The 18,298-nt window shown below is 28.4% G+C and overlaps 1 protein-coding gene across 4 annotated transcripts in view; it reads right to left on the minus strand.

Annotated features, from left to right (window-relative positions):
- Positions 1-1,539: 1,539 nt before the first annotated feature.
- Positions 1,540-18,298, minus strand: part of LOC122516359 (protein held out wings) — a 58,233-nt gene continuing 41,474 nt past the window's right edge. Inside the window, exons 3-8 of one of the 4 annotated variants that reach the window (XM_043634099.1) lie at positions 16,871-16,987; positions 14,089-14,229; positions 13,776-13,875; positions 13,094-13,411; positions 7,958-8,087; positions 1,540-3,686 (exon numbers count right to left, since the gene is read on the minus strand). In XM_043634099.1, the coding sequence (XP_043490034.1) occupies positions 8,005-8,087; positions 13,094-13,411; positions 13,776-13,875; positions 14,089-14,229; positions 16,871-16,987 (759 nt within the window). In that variant the 3' untranslated portion in view covers positions 1,540-3,686; positions 7,958-8,004. Of the gene's footprint in view, positions 3,687-7,957; positions 8,088-12,677; positions 13,412-13,775; positions 13,879-14,088; positions 14,230-16,870; positions 16,988-18,298 lie in introns of those variants that run through there. The other 3 variants (XM_043634100.1, XM_043634098.1, XM_043634101.1) reach the window with 3 other exon arrangements.

Below are 18,298 nucleotides of genomic sequence, written 5' to 3' on the forward strand. Positions count from 1 at the left end.
ATTTCTAACAAAAATTGCTTGCCCGTATATATCATATAATTTCTTAAATATAATTTATATGTGCACATGTATATATATTTGTATAAATATATATTAAAGTAAAGGTACCAAGGTAGTCGGCCAGTTTTTAGAAAAACAAAAAATAACGTTTTTATAAATTGTGTACTTTTCGATATGTTCTGAACTTTTGGTCAATTTCTGAAGCAATTAATGAATTTTTAAATATGTTTTTTAAATTTGCATACCTTAACTTTTTTTTAAAAGTGATCTTGTCACGTAATCTAGAAAGCTTAAAAACTGTCTTTAGGCATCGATTCTCGCTATTTAACGGTAGAGGAAATGGTTACTATTGATTGCGAGGAAGACTTCTCTTAACTGATCAACTACTCTCTGGTACCTTTACTTTAAATTAAGTACAAATAAATAATGCCTAGAAAATGATTTATACAATTTCGATTATAATTTCTAATATATGAATAATAAATGTAATTTTTAGAAAAAGAAATAAAGTAAATGCTTGAAACATTCGACGTATATTACATTAACGATAGAACGATAAAAATCAAGGCATTATTTATTTATACTATTTAACACATTCGTTACCAGTGTTGCACATCTGGGAAACTTTAATTTTTCTTAGAGAGATAGCAGTGTCATAGATTTGTGACGCTAATCAATGTGAAAAATAAGTTCTGGGCTGTGATTGGAGTCTCTTACCCTCGGTTCGTGGTAGCGAACGTGTTACATTTTTAATTATTTCAGTAAATATGTATAATGTGTTGGTAATCGCATAAGAGCACAATATAGAGAATGACATTTCTATTGTAACATGTAATATACGCATAATTGTTTATGGACACTTATGCGTATGTAACATAAACAAATATGCACACTCTTCAAAGCTTGTAAAATAATAATATTTATATAAATATAAGACAATGTGATATATATTTCTATTGATTACACATATGCGATAATAAAATAATCAGATATTATTTCACATAATGAGTTTAAGTAGATTTCAGATCACTTTCTTTTCTATATCATAGCTGTGTACTTTTTAGCATCTATGTACAAGAAAGACAAGCTATTTGTGTCTCTTGCGAAGAGACAAACCTTTTTTCTCTATCTCGACAATCTCAGAAAATATTTAAACTAAACGACGAGGCAGAAAATATTACATTTTGAAATATAAACTATACAGAGAAATAAATGTATACTAAAAACTCTTATAAATTACATATACATATGGCAGACCTAAAATTCAACAAAGTGCAAATTAATATATGATGTTAATCAATATTAAGTAAATCAATCAATCTCTCACGCAATCGCTCTCCTGCACATATGAACATATACATACAAGATTATGTATGCATGTGTGTGTATTTATATATCTTAATATAATATATAATATAATAATAGATAATATAATATATATATATAATATGATATAATATAATATAATATATTAATAATAATAATAATAATTTTGCAGCAAAAAGTGATAACAACAGATCTATTTTTTATTCAATATTATTGCCCATTGCATTTTATCATCGTATAAAATTATACGCATTTATAAAAAGCATATGCCTCTTGAATTGCCCCTTTTATTGTTATATTTTTAAATGATTATGATAAACTTAAAAATGTCTTGCGGCATATTTCTATAAACTCAACAAAATTTTAACGACGTTATATAATTACTTTTAGTAACTATATAACGTACTTAAGTATAGAAGTACTTTTAAAGTACCTTTTTTTTTATACTAACATAATATATATTTTACTTATACATACTCATTAACACATGCAACGCGTACGTATAAGTTTTCTCGATTTACGGACAAGAATACTTATAAAATCTGTAGTCCTTGTTATTACATTTTATAATTTTACAGTCGAAAATTTTTTACGAAATCTAACAATAAATCTAATCATTGATAGGTAAAAAAAATCATACGGGAAAGAAAAAATCTAATGGTATCATCAAACTTTGAATTTTGGCACAATTAATATGTGTATGCAAATGCCACGTCTAATATCACTCTCTCGTTCAAGCTTCCATTTATTTCAAACAAGCTGGACGAACAATTAAATCATTTTAATTACTTCATTAAAACATATTTTATGTCTTTCCAACACACAGAGGTAATTCGATTTAAAATAGTTTTACCTGTTCTTCATTTAACTTTCCTCTTGCGTGGATACCTGTTTACTGTGTGTGTTAAAAATTAGAAATTAGAAGTTAGAGATTAGGGAAAAACAAAAATTATTAACGCTCTCCACACGATCTGTATATATGCAATATTATCTATAATATTTTGTTTTTTTTTCTTTTTCTTTATCTTTTTAAGTTGATATACCGTCGCTCGCTTTCTTATGTTGTTGCTACATTAGCAGCAGTAAGTACTGTAAAGCCAATATTTATTAATCTCGCCGCCGCTCATGGAAAACAATGTTTTCTTTTCCTAATATGTGGTTAAATCTATTATTAATTCTTTTTCTTTCCTATTGAATTTTATAGAGTTCACCGACCATCGACTACATCGTTATTATTTAAGTTTAACCGTTCCAATTTTACCAGTGTTATTTATTATGAAACAATTTTGCTATTTTTTAAGAAAACAAAGTAAAAATAAAAAAAAAAGATTCGAACATCCTAATTTAATACCAACATCCGAGGTTTTATTGTTGTTATTGTTACTATCATTGTTTATGCATAAACAAAAAGATAATAATATAAAAATTGCATAGGGTTCGTCCGTTTGAAAAAAAAAAAAGAAGTTATTCAATTAACAAACGAGATCAATTGAAAATTTGTTCTCAGGAGATAGCTGCAAGATTTATGGGTGGAACGTTAGATCCTAATGTGAAGATGTTAAATAATATTATAATCGGACGCGGACGGACGGACGGAGAAAAATGATTTAATGATATATCCCGATCTGAACGTATGTATATATTTATATATGCATATATTGGGTTGCCCGGAAAGTTTGTGCCATATATTTATAAATATATGATATAATTGAACATTGCTGATCGGTAATAAGATTAATTTCGATGCATTATACGTAAATAAAGCATATTGAAGTTTATTTGGAGGTTCTCATTTTATATATAAGTATATAAAACTACTCCAACATTCTACACGGTTTTCATCCAAAAGCACCGACCAGTAAAGTGTTTAACATTTCCGGACAACCTAATATATAAAAATATATAAATATATGTATATATATATCTCTTAGAATACCAATCACATGATAAGAGAACCAAGGACTGTATTTTACATAAATTTATTAGATGGGAACGAATGTTTGTATCATGTTTATTGGAAAACTTTACAAACATTTATTCCAATCCAATACTTATGCATGTATGTATGTAATGTATGGATTTATCTATCTATCTAACTAACTAACTCTAACTATTTATCTATCTATCTAATTAACTAATCTGTGTAACTATATATATATATATCTAATCTATTAACGAAAAATACGAATTTGTTTGAACATCAATAGGATACAGGATGGATAAGCTTGACGAACAGGGCTGGTGACGCGGACGGCGAAGGTGGTGTCGGCTGGTTGATGATTCGATCGAATGCGCGGATGCTGTTCCAGAGTCCAGGTGTTAGCACGGGACGAGTGGATTCCATTGTTAGCACTCCAAGCCTACAGGCCATGGGCAACCAGGGTTAACAAGAAAGAAAAGAAAACAGTTTGTTAGTATTCTGATTATGACTGACCGACGTTAACATTTAAGTATCTAAAATAGCTTGTCAGCTGAGAGATATGGTTAATGGAAAGCAATGCTCTTGTTTTGTTTTTTTCATTCATTATTCTTTTTTTAATATCTATAATACTTAAGGTGTATTATACCTCGTGTAATAAGAGATTATTAAAACATATATACTTGTGAATGGTTAAGAGATTTTAAGTTTTTTTTCCTTTTGTTGAAAAAAAAAAACAAAACTATGTTTATCCAATTATTACCCCGACAATATAATTACACATAAATTGGTTAATATAACATATATCTAATTTTGTTTAATTTCAGATTATATACATAAATATATATATATATATATATATATATATATATAAAACGAAATAAAGGAGATAGAGAGAAGTAAACTCCTATATATGAAAAAGATGCAAAAGTGTGAGAGGAACCAGCAGCATTGCTTTACACTTGTGTCACTTGTAAATAAATATTAGTTTGAAGCGTTTGTGATTCGTACATATCGTGAGAGATTTCATTCTCGACAAATAAATAACAAATATACAACAATTAAATAATATAACATTTAAATAAAAAATAAATTTGCATTTTTCGTCCACACAATATAGTACGAAATCACATTGTAGTTTTTATTGTATTTTTTAGTTATTATATTCGGTAAACATTTTTCTGTCAGAAGAAACTTTTTTCATTTTTTTTTCTGTGTGCTTTTGTTTTAATTCTACATTCTTACTTTTTTTTTTTTTTAATATATATTTTTTAATTTTTTTTAAATATGGCTCATGTACTCTCCCCGCGCATAGGACAGCCACGAAGACTATAAGGCATTTGTAAAAAAGGATAAGTGACTAAAAATGATAACAAAATACGAATACAGATTAGATGTATCGATAGAGATGCAAAATTATTAAAGTATATAGAAAATTAAGTTTGTAGCACTATATATATGTATGTATATATATATATATATATATACATATACATAAATGATAAAGTATTGTATTATATATATATATGTTGTGTATAAAAATATATATAATTAATAAATATATATATATATACATGTATATAGTAATCGCGCCATTACACATGTAAATCGTTATTTTGACATAACATTATTGGTTTCATACAAAAGGCAGCTTAGGGTGTGCACCTGCCACCACCAAACTGCGCCGATAATTAAAAATGACATTATACATAATGAAAAAATACTAATGCATCGTTATTTTTTAATATTATTATTATTATGTGGAATCATATTATATTAATTATAGTGATTAATATCCCATCAGCAAGCAGGTGTCAGAGGCTCATGAGTTAGGCACGTGCCATAATGTAGGACATATCTATAGTACAATTCCAGGCATTTCCAAAAAGCATATTATTTTTTTTGTTTGTCTTTTTTTTTGTACAGTATTAACTAAAATATTTATTAAATGTATTTTTATGCCTTACATATATATGCGTGCGTATGTATATGTGTGTTTTACGTTCATGTAAAATGTGTTCTTATAAATAAAATTGTAAGTCAGGTCAGCCATGTAAATTTGTGCTAGTGTTTTGCGTATGTGTGTTTGTATTTTTATTTATAAAGGCACACGCGTATACACACACATATATATGCATGTATAAAATAGAATCAAAGTTAGTGTCAACTTGGCCATGTGGAGCATTTTTGTTAGTCTTATAAAATACGGTGCAGTTGTGCAGTAGTTTTATGTAATGGATGATATTTGCGTCTATGATAAAAAAGGGTGTCAATTATATCAACTGTGAGAGAAAATAATAAATAAATAATAAAGAAGTTAATGTTAGTGCTAATACAAAAAAAAAATAGGGTTGGACACCATCTCCGACAGCATTTTATCCTACTCTTAAAATATATATAGAAAAGATACAATCGAAATTTTCCTATTCCTGTAGACTATTATCCAAATATCACGAATCACGTGTTATGTGAGTAAATTATGTATACGCGTAAAAAGAAAAAACAAGAAAAGAAAAGAAAATAGGCATTTATCGACGATAAAAACGATTTATCTACAAAGTTTGCAAAAAATAATGTGTTCGTTTATGAATGTACAAAAATACTAATAATTTTCTAACTAATAAATTCCTATACCGATAATAATTTAAATAAATGTTTAAATCGCATCATTTTTCTTAATTAAGCAAACTTATGGAACACGGAAAGCAAACTTAACTGATAGAAACGTCCTGTAATAACAAAATAATGTATTATGAACCTTCGAACATCGTATCGCGTTACCATCCCTGAAGTCTTTTGTACGAATCAAGAGATCTTTCATTCATATAAATATTTATTTCATTCGTATAATAATAATAATAATAATAATAATAATAATAATAATAATAATAATAATAATAATAATAATAACAATAATAATAATAATTAATAATAATAACCATAATCATAATCATAATCATAACTAATCATAACTATAATAATTATACTACTAATAATAATTAATAATAATAATAATAATAATCATAATAATAATAATTATTATTTAATCATACGTGTGTATATATATATAGATGTATGTATAATTTTATATACATTTTAAATGGAAGATCAACAAGTGTTCCACAGGCACAAGTTGCCAAGAGATATATATATATGTGTATATATATAAAAGAAAATGCAAATAAACATAATTTCCTAGAAGCATTTACAATAATAGACGGCGACTGAAAAATCTTAATTTTACGTTTTAAGCACCAAATAATATTTCACTGTCCTCTCTCACACCAAACACCAAACTGCCCCTATCCTGCTCACAAATAAATCAAATTCGCTTTTTTACGTGATTATTTTTATTCTTTTTTTTTGGTTTCTTTTGAATCCTCGATGCGTCAGGGAAGCTAAAATTTTTGCGAACAAAAATATTGACATTTGAAGTAAAATAAAAAACCCATAATGCTCTTAGTTTACATATGTAAATATCGTGCGGATGGGGGGGAAGGTGCTCACCCACATCTAGCGTTCGCTGGAGAGAATTTGTTCTTTTTCTCTCTCTTATGGCCTTAATAGAAAATAATAGTAATAATAATAATAATAATAATAATAATAATAATAATAATAATAATACATGTGACGACAGGAAGTTGTTCCTTCCTAAAATTGCTTAGACCTAAGAGCGGGGAGTTACGCCAAAGTATATGAACGTAATAAACGTTCTTCAAATTGTATCCTTCGTGTTTGATTCATTGTTATTATATTTTTTTCCCTTTCTTCTTTATCGTAAATAATAATACTCTACTTCATTATTACCAAGACTTAGGGCCAAGCATCTATGCACATAAATATCAACTGATATTTTATTTTCTCCCTGTTTCATGTAGACGTATATACGTAAAAGTAAATTTACACGATCATTCGTTCTTTTATAAAATGTGATGTATTGTTAAAAAAAAAGAAGAAAAAAAAGAAAAAAAAAAGAAAAGAATAATTAATAATTAAACAAAAAGAAAATATATAAAAAGAAAATTAAAAAAAAAAAAAAAAATAAACTGACAACAGAAAGATGACTATTTTGTTTGTGTTTTCTTCTCACAGAGGTAGGCAAATCGTGCCATTATTATTAATACTTCCAAGTATTTTTTTTTTTTAATAATATTAAAATAATATTAAAAACAATAATGATTTATAAAAATTTCCGTATAAAAAAGAAGAGAAAAAAAATACAATGGTTTCATATAAGATTAAAAAATAAAAACATGAAAATTAAAAAAAAAAAAAAAAAAAAAAAGAAGAAATAAACCGAATCAATTGATACGGCGTCAGGTACACGGGACGAGCGTACACACGTTTTTTTGGCTAACGTCGAAAAATAACTTTTTACGAAGTTGCCGTGTGAAAGCTCTCTCTCTCTCTCTCTCTCTCTCTCTCTCTCTCTCTCTCTCACTTTCTCAATAATTCTTCCACTCTCATTCATTCATTCATTTTTTTCTTTTTATAACGTTCTCATTCATATTTATACATTCCACTTTCACTCTCTTTCTTTCTTTCTTTCTTTCTTTCTTTCTCCCTTTCTCTCTCTCTTGTATATAATGATGGTAATAATAATAATAATAATAATAATAATAATAATAATAATAATAATAATAATAATAATAATAATATATAGGCGGTAATAAAATGAAAAATTAAAAAAAGACTAACAAGTTTAGGACTAACCTTTCCGCGCAGAGGCGTTAACAGTACTCTCTGTGCTCTCTGCGAATTCACGAGAGAGCGCCAGCCCTTTGATAAGGGTGCTCACGAATCTGACCCAGGTGCCTACGCTGCTTCGCAGCGGCTGCTGCACCTGTGCCCAACATACAAATGTAAATAATCGACCAAATTTGTTTCTTGCATTTTGTGTGTGATATTTTTTTTTTAATTATTATTATTGTTGTTGCAGTTGATTGTTGTTGTTGTTGTTGGTTGCTGTAATTAGTTAAGTTGTGTATATAAACGTGTTGGGGAGGGGAAGAATGTGACTTCTTATTATCTCTCTTTTCGTTATATTCTGTTTTTCATTTTGTTTTGTTTTTTGTTTTTTTTTGGATTCCTTTCTTTCTATCGTTCGATCACGTATTTAATTCCACAGTAGTCAGCATGGCAAACAAATGTTTGATATCGTCTTGCTGCTAGATTAAACAAGAACTGATAAATTAACATTTTACATTTGGGGGTCACCCGGTACGGTCGTAAATCACTATCCAAATATTTTGTTGATATTTTATGAAATATATTTCAATTTGAGATTTATTATGAAAAAGAAATTTTTCATTTGTGGATTATCTGTTAGGTAAGATTGTGATTTACATGACCGCGACCTAATTATTTTGTAGGTTTGCAACGTGAAGAGTAAGCTTTACGCTGTTTCAAATTATATCATACAAAATAATTTCTTCTAATCCCATTATTTATGAAAATAATAAATATATCGTATTACGCTTACTATTCATCCACGAAACAATCCTTATACACATAACGAAAATAATCATGTTTTTAAAACTATATATAGCAAATAAACACAAGTATAACACGCTCTTTTTTTTATGGTTGTGGTTGTTGAGTTGAGTGATTTAAGAAAGAGGAAGAAGAAAAAAAAAGAGAAAATTGGATTCCTTCTCACTCGTCATATATGGCTACTACGATTTCACTTTTGATTATTCAAGAAATCAGCTTAGTCTTTAGTATATTTTAATTATAATAATTAATTAAAAAGTAAAAAAGAATAATAAAAATAAAAATAATAAAAAAAGAAAGAAAAGAATATACATATACGTAACAACACCAGCCCCATTTTACTTTTCTTCTCCGCGTGAGTATTTTTTTGCTTTTCGTATTGTTTCAAAAGATAATCGTAACGGATACACCATCTTAAAAATTTCTTAAATTGTCTAAAAATCTAAGCCTATAAAACTGACTATCTAAAAAAAAAATCTTTCATTCGTGTTTATATAAAAATAAAATTAAATAATCGTAGAGGTATGATATAATATAATTTATATAAAATAATGTACATGTTATCGTCTCTCTCTTAATAGCCTAACTTTATTTTATTTTATTTTATTATATTATATTATAATTTTTTTTTCGTAATGTCACGTTGAAAGAATATGTATCAAAAGGTTCGCGAGATTCGAGAAATATTTTCAAAATACTCTTCTAAATACTAACGACATTTTCTTTTTTTTTTTTTTTTTTTTTTAATTCTACTCCGTTCATATATTATACTTCGTCTACTTATTATTCGTAAGAAGAGTAACTTTTTAATCTATAACTTTCGTTAAAATATCCCTTAAACTACAAACATACGCTAGAACCATCAGTCCTGAAACATTGAATATGTTTGGTCCCTGGGTAATTTTCCTACGACTACCAATTGCCTAGAAAAATCCTACGTATACATATATATATATATACATATATGTTATGCTTCATCTATCATCGACTATCAAACAGAAAAAAATACCATAAGTGTTACCTTATAAAAAGAAAAAGAATATCCTGATATATTAGATAAAAAAAAGGTACTCGAGGGGTTAAAACGATTTTCTTTCTTTCATCATTATTATTATTATTTTCTTTTATCTTTCTCCTAAAGTTTGTTATTATAATATATACCATTATCATAATTATTGTCATTTTTTACATTTTTTTTTTTACCTAAATCCCATTAAAAAAAAAACAAAATAAAATTTATCGTTTCTCAATTCAATTATCTAATTTTCTTTTTATTGGGCTACTTTTTACAGACAAAATTTTAATGACTGCACTTTGTACTGAATAATTGATTGCAGCAAATGGTACGATTTGATTGGATAATTGGGACGACTAGGTAAAAAAGTTGAAGCGTGAGAAAATGTTTGTACGAGTGTGAGTTTCGTAGGAAAAGAAAAGGTCGATCGAGTTAGTTGTTATTACATTCCGTGTGTTAGAAATTCAACCCTAGGGATTCGTTTGAGATTCTAGACCTGTGTACTTTGTAGTTTTATATAGCGATTATTAAAATTATGTTAAAAAAATTTAGAGATTTAGAAATTAAAAAAAAAAAAGAAAAAAAGGAAAAGAAAAAAGATCAGAAAGAATAAAAAGAAAAATGCAAAATAAAACGCGAAATTTACTATTGAGAACCATCACCATTTTATGAAAAAAAAAAAAAAAAAAATTAAAAGAAAATAGATAGACGTAAATTGTTTTAATACGGATAAACGTTTCCAAAGTTAATAAAATAAAGAGTATCAACTGTATAAACCGGGGCACACAAAATGGCCTCTCTCGAGACTTAATTTTAAAATATAATTAAACAAAAAATCTACAAACTAACAATTTATTATAATAATTCAATAAATACGATATATCATATTCCGTCATATACACATACACACACGTACACATAAATCAGACTTAAACATAATTATGCATATGTGCGTGTATTATGTAGATTCGGGTAGGCGTATAACTGCAACGCATGGCCTTTGATTATTGCATTGAGCAAAGCACGGTAAACGTGCTATACTAATTCGGATATCTCATCTAAACGAGATAATCCATATATGTGTTTATATATATATATATTATATAAAATACTCATATACATATATCTGTTCTGTAAAATTGAAAATATAACAATTATAAATATATACGTAAACTACGTACATTAATTGTTATTTACTTCGAGTATAAAAAAAACGTACCTTGAGGTAACTGAATTCTTCTTTGCATATAAAAAAAAATAAACAAAGAAAAGAAAAGAAAAGAAAAGAAAAGAAAAAAAAATATATTAGATACGATAATTTAAATGGTACTAATTAATAATGCTCTCCGTACCGGTAATAAACTACTATATCGACAATAGTAATAATAATATTAATAATAAAAATAATAAAAATAATAATAATAATAATAAAAAAAAAAGACCAACTGCACGTTAAATACTGTACGCGTAAAATTTTACTTTTCCTCGGTACATTGCGACCACAAATTTCTTGATATTTAATGATTAGAGATTGGACGGTAATATAAAAGGTATATCGTTGACACGTATAATATTTATATATATATTATTATTATTATTATTAATAAAAAAAAATTTAAGCGTCAAGAACAAGGTGTGTACTTCGATCGACAAAACAACAAGAACCGATTATAAATAACCATTTAATATTTTTCACCGCACGTTTTATCATCTTGGATCGTCTAAGTAGAATCACCGTGTTTAATTAAAAACAAAGGAAAAAAGAAAAAATCTCTTCGATCTTTTTTCTATTGTGGTGTATATATATATATATTTAAAAAAAAAAGAAAAAGAAAAAGAAAAGAATAGAAAATAAAAAATAATTTTTTTTGGACTAGTATGTAAAAATTATGGCGCGAACGTCTGCGCCGCACTATACAAGACGATTTCTTGTCCTTTTTCTGTTTTTTTTTTATTCTTAACTCGCGTAAATTCGCATATTCGTGCTTTCTGAAAGTAATGCGAATGATACGTGGATTAATTAATTAATTAAATTAATTATGCGAAAAAGAGAGGTGAGGATTGCGTGTGTTATAAGGGGAAGGGGAGAATGTTAGGGATGTGATCGTTCGATGCTTGAGCAGCGTTTGCAATTATTAAAAAAATAAATTAAAAAATAAAAATAAAAATAAAATACTTTTCCCGCGAGTGCGTCATGAGAAAAAAAAGAAATGATGCAGATTAAAAAAAAGAAAAGAATAAAATAAAAAAAAAAAGTATAAAAACGTCTATTCTCCTATCACACTTATTGATTCCTAACAGATTTTTCTATTCGAGGCACTATGGTGGAGCATCATCTTCGCTATCGCGTCTATGTACACTGGCAGCCGCCATTATTACGCTCGAAAGGGCACAATATATGCGTGTAATGTGTACTTTTACCCTAAAAGAATCTTTATCCCGACTGTGACGCGGCGACTAGTAAATGACTGATTCGGCTTTGCTGTTCTTGCTAAACTCGCACTTACCGAAAACGATGACAATTAAACGATAAAAAACAAAAGAAAAAAAAAGAAGAGAAAATGGGACATATCTAATAACACGGTGGTACGCCGTAAGAAATATACGAGAAGTCCCTGATTACAATGAACAATTATTATCGTATAATACTAATACTAATACTAATAATAATAATAATAATAATAATAATAATAATAATAATAATATTACTACTATTACTACTACTACTACTAATAATAATAATAATATAATGATGATGATGATGATGATGATGATAATAATAATAATAATAATAATAATAATAATAATAATAATAATATAATAATAATAATAATATAATATATATAATAATAATAATAATAATAATAATAATAATAATAATAATAATAATAATAATAATAATAATAATAAAAAATATAACGAGAGATTCGTCTTCTAAACGACGATTATAAAATTCGGTTTTTCTTCCGAGAAAAACGCAAGACGTCAAGCTTCGCTCTAGGATCGAGACCAGCGTACAGAGAGGCAGGTAGAGCTTTCTGGATCACGTAGATCCCGTAAGGAAGGTTGTTGACGGGGAAACGATCGAATTGTCGAGAAGAAAAAAAAAAACAACAACAAATATGTCTGTGGTTGTATGGTTTTGTGATGGAGTGGAAAATTGTTGGGGCTCTCGGGGGAGGGGGTGGGTTTTGGTTTATTTGGTAGCCGTTGAAAAAATGTTTCGGTCGACTTGTCGGGATTTTCTCTTTTCGTAATTATTTTTTTGTTTGTTTTGAAAAAGAGAAGACGAAAAAAAGAGAGAGAGAGAGAGACAGAGGATCAGCGAGCGAACAACCCACCAGAATGGTCCGCAGTGGCATACTCGGTGAGAAGTGGCGAGGCTGCTAACGCAGCATAATTGGCGTAGTCCGCATAAGGTGTGTAGATCAGTCCATGTGGATCACCAGCTGACAGAAGAGATCCTGGTGGACCTGAACCATTGAGCAAGGATGCCGCAGTGGTTGGCACCGATATCCTTGGGGACAATATCAACGGTGCACCCAATGGTGCACTTTGTGCCCTCATTGGTGTCGCTAAACCAGGTAGAAGACGTTGCGTTTCTGCTGCGGCCGCAGCCACACGTCTCCATTCCTCGTCACAGGCTGCAATGTCAAAAGCTATACTCACTCTTTTGACCGGTTCATTTTACGATTAATTTCGAAATATATTAAATTAAGTGTTCCTGATTAAGACAATTTTTTTAATGCAAGATATATTATTTTTTTTAAATTTAATTCAATGTGTTATTTTAAAGATAATGAACAACTACTAGAATGATTAATTCTAGTAGTTGTTTATTTTTTGTTCTTAATTATGGTTAATTCATTTATATGATCGTCGACTCGCATCTCGGATTATTTTCATTAGTTTTTATAGCCTATTTTAAACTGTTAATGATCTGTTAATAAATCTTGTCAAATTAGCTACACGATTTAACCAGCAAGTATGTCATGTTAAAATGTTAGATTTTGTGAGAGGTACCTGCAGCTGCAGCAACCTTAGTGTTGGAATCTCGATAGGTACCATTTATAATTGCGAGTTCCATCAGTTGCCTCTTTTTTAGCTCGTCTTCACCGTCAGCCTGCTAACAATCGATATCATCGTCAGAATATTCCGCGTATTGTTTTATACGTGAAATTCAATTTATTAAATCGCGTGGAAGGAAACTAATCAAATTGACTCTGATACAACCAAATTAACAAGTTGAATTAAATTAATGCAAAATAAAAACAAGAATTATGTTACAAAAACAATAATAATAATAAGAAGAAAATAATTGGAACTGTCTCACCACGGGCACGAGAAGCTTCTTGACCTCTTCGACGGCTCGAGCAAGTTTCAAGGTCGCACGATTTTCTGTGTCGTCTACAGTCAGTAGAACATGCAATTCGTCTGTTAGGTGTTCCCAATTAGGTTTACCTCGGTTTTGTTCCTCCTGGTAAAATAAAAAAAGAAGTATTAATTTACCTTACTTCAATATTTATATAATCTTACACAAATTAAAAATAATACCAAAAAATTAATACAACAATAACAATGAAAATAATACAAGGCCTTGTATATTGAATACCTTAAAAAGTGTAAAAGATACCTCTAAACAAAAGACATAAATGTTTAACCATCACACATGCTTACCTGACGTATTTCATATTACTTTTATATTTTACTATAATTTAATAAAAACATAACGCGAATAAATCGAAAATTTCGTTACATAAAATAACACAGAAACTCTTGTAAATTTAATATAATTAATAAATCTATTCTTACAATTAGTACGTGCTCGTTAATAAGAAATAAAGTAGAAAGAAAGAAAAAAAATAGTAAACATTAACACATCAAGTACAGTAAAAGCCTAAAAAAATAAGTGACCTAAAAAAATCAATGAAATAAATTAATATAGCTGTATAATTATTCATAATTTGCATAAGCATGTTAACATAAATGTCATAGATAATTACTATAACTATTTTAGCTATTATTCTGCATTTAAGTTTATCTATAGTATTAAATGATCTATTTGCAAAGTTGTTAATTTCCAATGTAAAAGAAAATTTATTGATTGTATGAAAAATCGCAATAATCTTTTGAAACTTGTATGAAGAAATATATATATATATATAAAAGAATCCTATACACATTATTTATGACGTTTAAATATTTACTTTTATCGATACGAGAACCAACTCTTGGAAATTTTATTTCTAAACGAACGTATAGAATCTTTTTCCTTTTTCTAGTTAGATTTTTTCACTTAAAAGAGCATAAAACAACTAAATTGTTATCGTCGACGTTATTACGTAATGTTGATTTTATTTTACTTTCTTTTTTTTGTTAAGAGAGGTCACGTTGCTTCGTTATTAAAAAGAAACAAATAATTAGACCAATAATAGCGGATCTGTGATCTATGAAGAAAATGTAATGGCGGACCCGTGATTCACGAAACAAGTTTAAGTAATTTGTGAATTTATCCTGTTTGTTTAACATTAATTTTTGAAACAAATAATGTTTAATTTCTAAATTTTCCAAGATACAAAATTATTTACTGAGTTTTAAGATCTTTGATACTTATTTGTATTTCATGTCTAATAGAATACGAAAATATATCTGCAAGTAAATGTTTAAGCAATCCTGATATAAAACACTTATCATTTCAATTTTTCTTCGTGACTTTATTTTTCTTACTATGAAGAATATCACTTCTAACAATATTGTAGAAATGTTAATAAATAAATGTTACGGAACATATTAAAAGAATAATACGACATGCACACGTATATATGTAAATATACACATGTATACTTACGACGATATTTTAACTCGTACATCACATGCAGCTTGAAACAAACACTTTGTTAGTTAATAGATCTCCAGCATCGTGTTTGATTAATACACGAAAAATATTAATAAATAATTAACATTAGAAAAAAAACAATTATACTTTTGTTAATAATATTAGTGATAAGCAAGTTTTATGATTAATCAAATTTGTTGGATCAAGATTGAAATACCAAAATGATCGACATGACAGAAAACCCCATTCGTTTAAAATTATGTCTTGCCTACGCCAATGGGTATGACGAAAAGCAGACGTTAAGAAACTTTCAAGTGCGATTCGTTTTTATTGCTTTTATCGTCGGTTCGGACGAACTTAAAAGAAGACTTGCAACAAATATGAAGGACTTCTCGAACACACACGCATATATAAACACACACACACACACACACAGCACACATACAAATAGAAACACGCATACACAGTTGTATGTATTTCGTGTTAATCGACTACGATCTCAAGGCCCTAATCAGTTACACAGTTACAGCAGCTACTTCTCATTTTATTCAACACTGCGTTTCTCTTACGACTTATGCGTGTATTCATTTCCGGAAGTATATACGCATAGCATTTTGAATTTTGATGAGTCAAAAGTTCCATTGATCGAAGATATATTTTCCTCTGTTACTATGTCACCATTCTTCTTTTTCTTTCTTGAAATTATAATCGCGTCAGGGTTGCGTCGGTGTTGCAAACGATCTAAATTAACCTAACTGAACAACACTAGGTATATATCCTACAAATAAAATTTTTATGCGCACGATTACATTGTTAAATATTACATTTGTAATCTTTTTTGGATTTCATTGCAACTACAATTTATCTTCGTTTTATGACGCCATTTTTGATGGTGAAAAATATATTATTTTTAACAATAGTAGTTCTATAATATGAAAAATAACTAGATATATTTTATATAATGATGTAAAATATTCTTAAACCTGGTCCAGAATTGAAAAGATACTACTGGAGATGAGAAAACATGAATTTGAAATCGTAGTCGAAATAGATACGCCTCGTTATATATTCAATCTCTCTGAAACAACAAATTCCGGCCTTGAACAAATGAAGCAACTCTTGGCACTATTTCAAGACTTTTTTCCAAGTGACTGATTCAGCTGTTAGGAGATGATCACGTTAAAGTCATTACGATATAACAAGGAATATATGATTTTTTTAAATATTTTCATAAGAAGTTATTGTTAATAAAATAACATTGAAAATAAAATAATCTAATTACCTTCTTTTTATCCCTCATCGAACCTTTTCCTCGCACCATTATTTTGCAACCTGTTTCTTGTTCCAGTTGTTTCGCTGTCATTCCGCGAGGACCCAAAATCCTTCCAACGAAATTGAACTACAACAAAAAAAAAAGAAAACCAATAAATTAATATTATAAAATAAAAATTCATATATTTTGAATAGAATAAAATAAAATTGTACATGTAAATAAGTAAAGATAACCGCCAATTGGCAATAACGTTTATCTAGATAGCGCCACTGGTCTCATTTGATTGGTAGTACGGAAAGTAGCAACGTGTGAGTGATGGAGAAGGGATAGGGGGTGGGGGTAAACGACAAGAGGGTAACGAATAACGATAAGAGAGCGAAATTAGTCTGATTTAAATCGATCCGATAATGTAGAATAATCGTCATCGTAAAGTAATTATTAGAATTGAATTTAAAATAGGAGGGGCGTTCTAATAATTATTGCACGCATGGATCGATAAAAGAGCGTATCACAATAACCGATAAGTTAATAATCGGTAGTTAGCATTGAGTGGCTCGTGGAAAGTAATGTTAAAGACGAATAAACATTATTATCTTTATCTGACTCTCGGATTCGTGTGTGTTGGGTTTGAGGACGATAACGTTTTGATAATACAAATGTAATGTGGCATTTATAAAATGAAAATGTACATACGTGTGCATTGGAATACGAAAAGTAAGAAAAAAAAAACATAATCGTAATTATGATTGATCGTTGACGAAATAAGTAGATAGCTGGATAGATAAATTCTTGCTTAATCGTATGTAAAATTTTATTTAATATATGTTGGAAGATGTGAAAAAAAGGCATGTTAGGTTAATGGCATGCTTGCATATATTTTTTTTTAGTCATGATCCCTTATTATACTGTCGTATCATTAAAAGACAGGTAACATAAGACAATGAGATTGTCGACGATACGATGATCAGAGAGTTTTAATTATATAGAATTATCATTTAAAAGGTTACGGAGAAGGAAATGATTTTACCGGCAGAGTGCGACTAAAGATAATAATTGTTAAATGCATTTTATTTTCTTTTAGCTATCTATCCCTCGCCTTCTCTTTTTCTTGCATTTTTTCATCTATTTTTATCTATTTTTTATTACGATGGTCTCATTAATACCAATAAGCACGACTCTTCGACGCTCGATCATCGCTCGATCACACGGCTATAAAGTAAATATATTTACAACGCATTAGAAAAATCGTTTCATAAATAATAATAATAATATTCTCTTAGAATAATATTCCTCGCATACACTCGAGAAGATCTAAAACGAAGCTTGTGGTGCCATCTTTACTCGTTTAATTTTGAATTTAATTTGAGAAGAGAGATACGCGTTTAGAGTTTAATTAATTAATTAATAATAATAAATTATTACTGTTATTATATCTCA

Source organism: Polistes fuscatus, unplaced genomic scaffold, assembly GCF_010416935.1.
Source record: "Polistes fuscatus isolate 324 unplaced genomic scaffold, CU_Pfus_HIC Scaffold2, whole genome shotgun sequence".
Classification (NCBI taxonomy): Eukaryota; Metazoa; Arthropoda; class Insecta; order Hymenoptera; family Vespidae; genus Polistes; species Polistes fuscatus.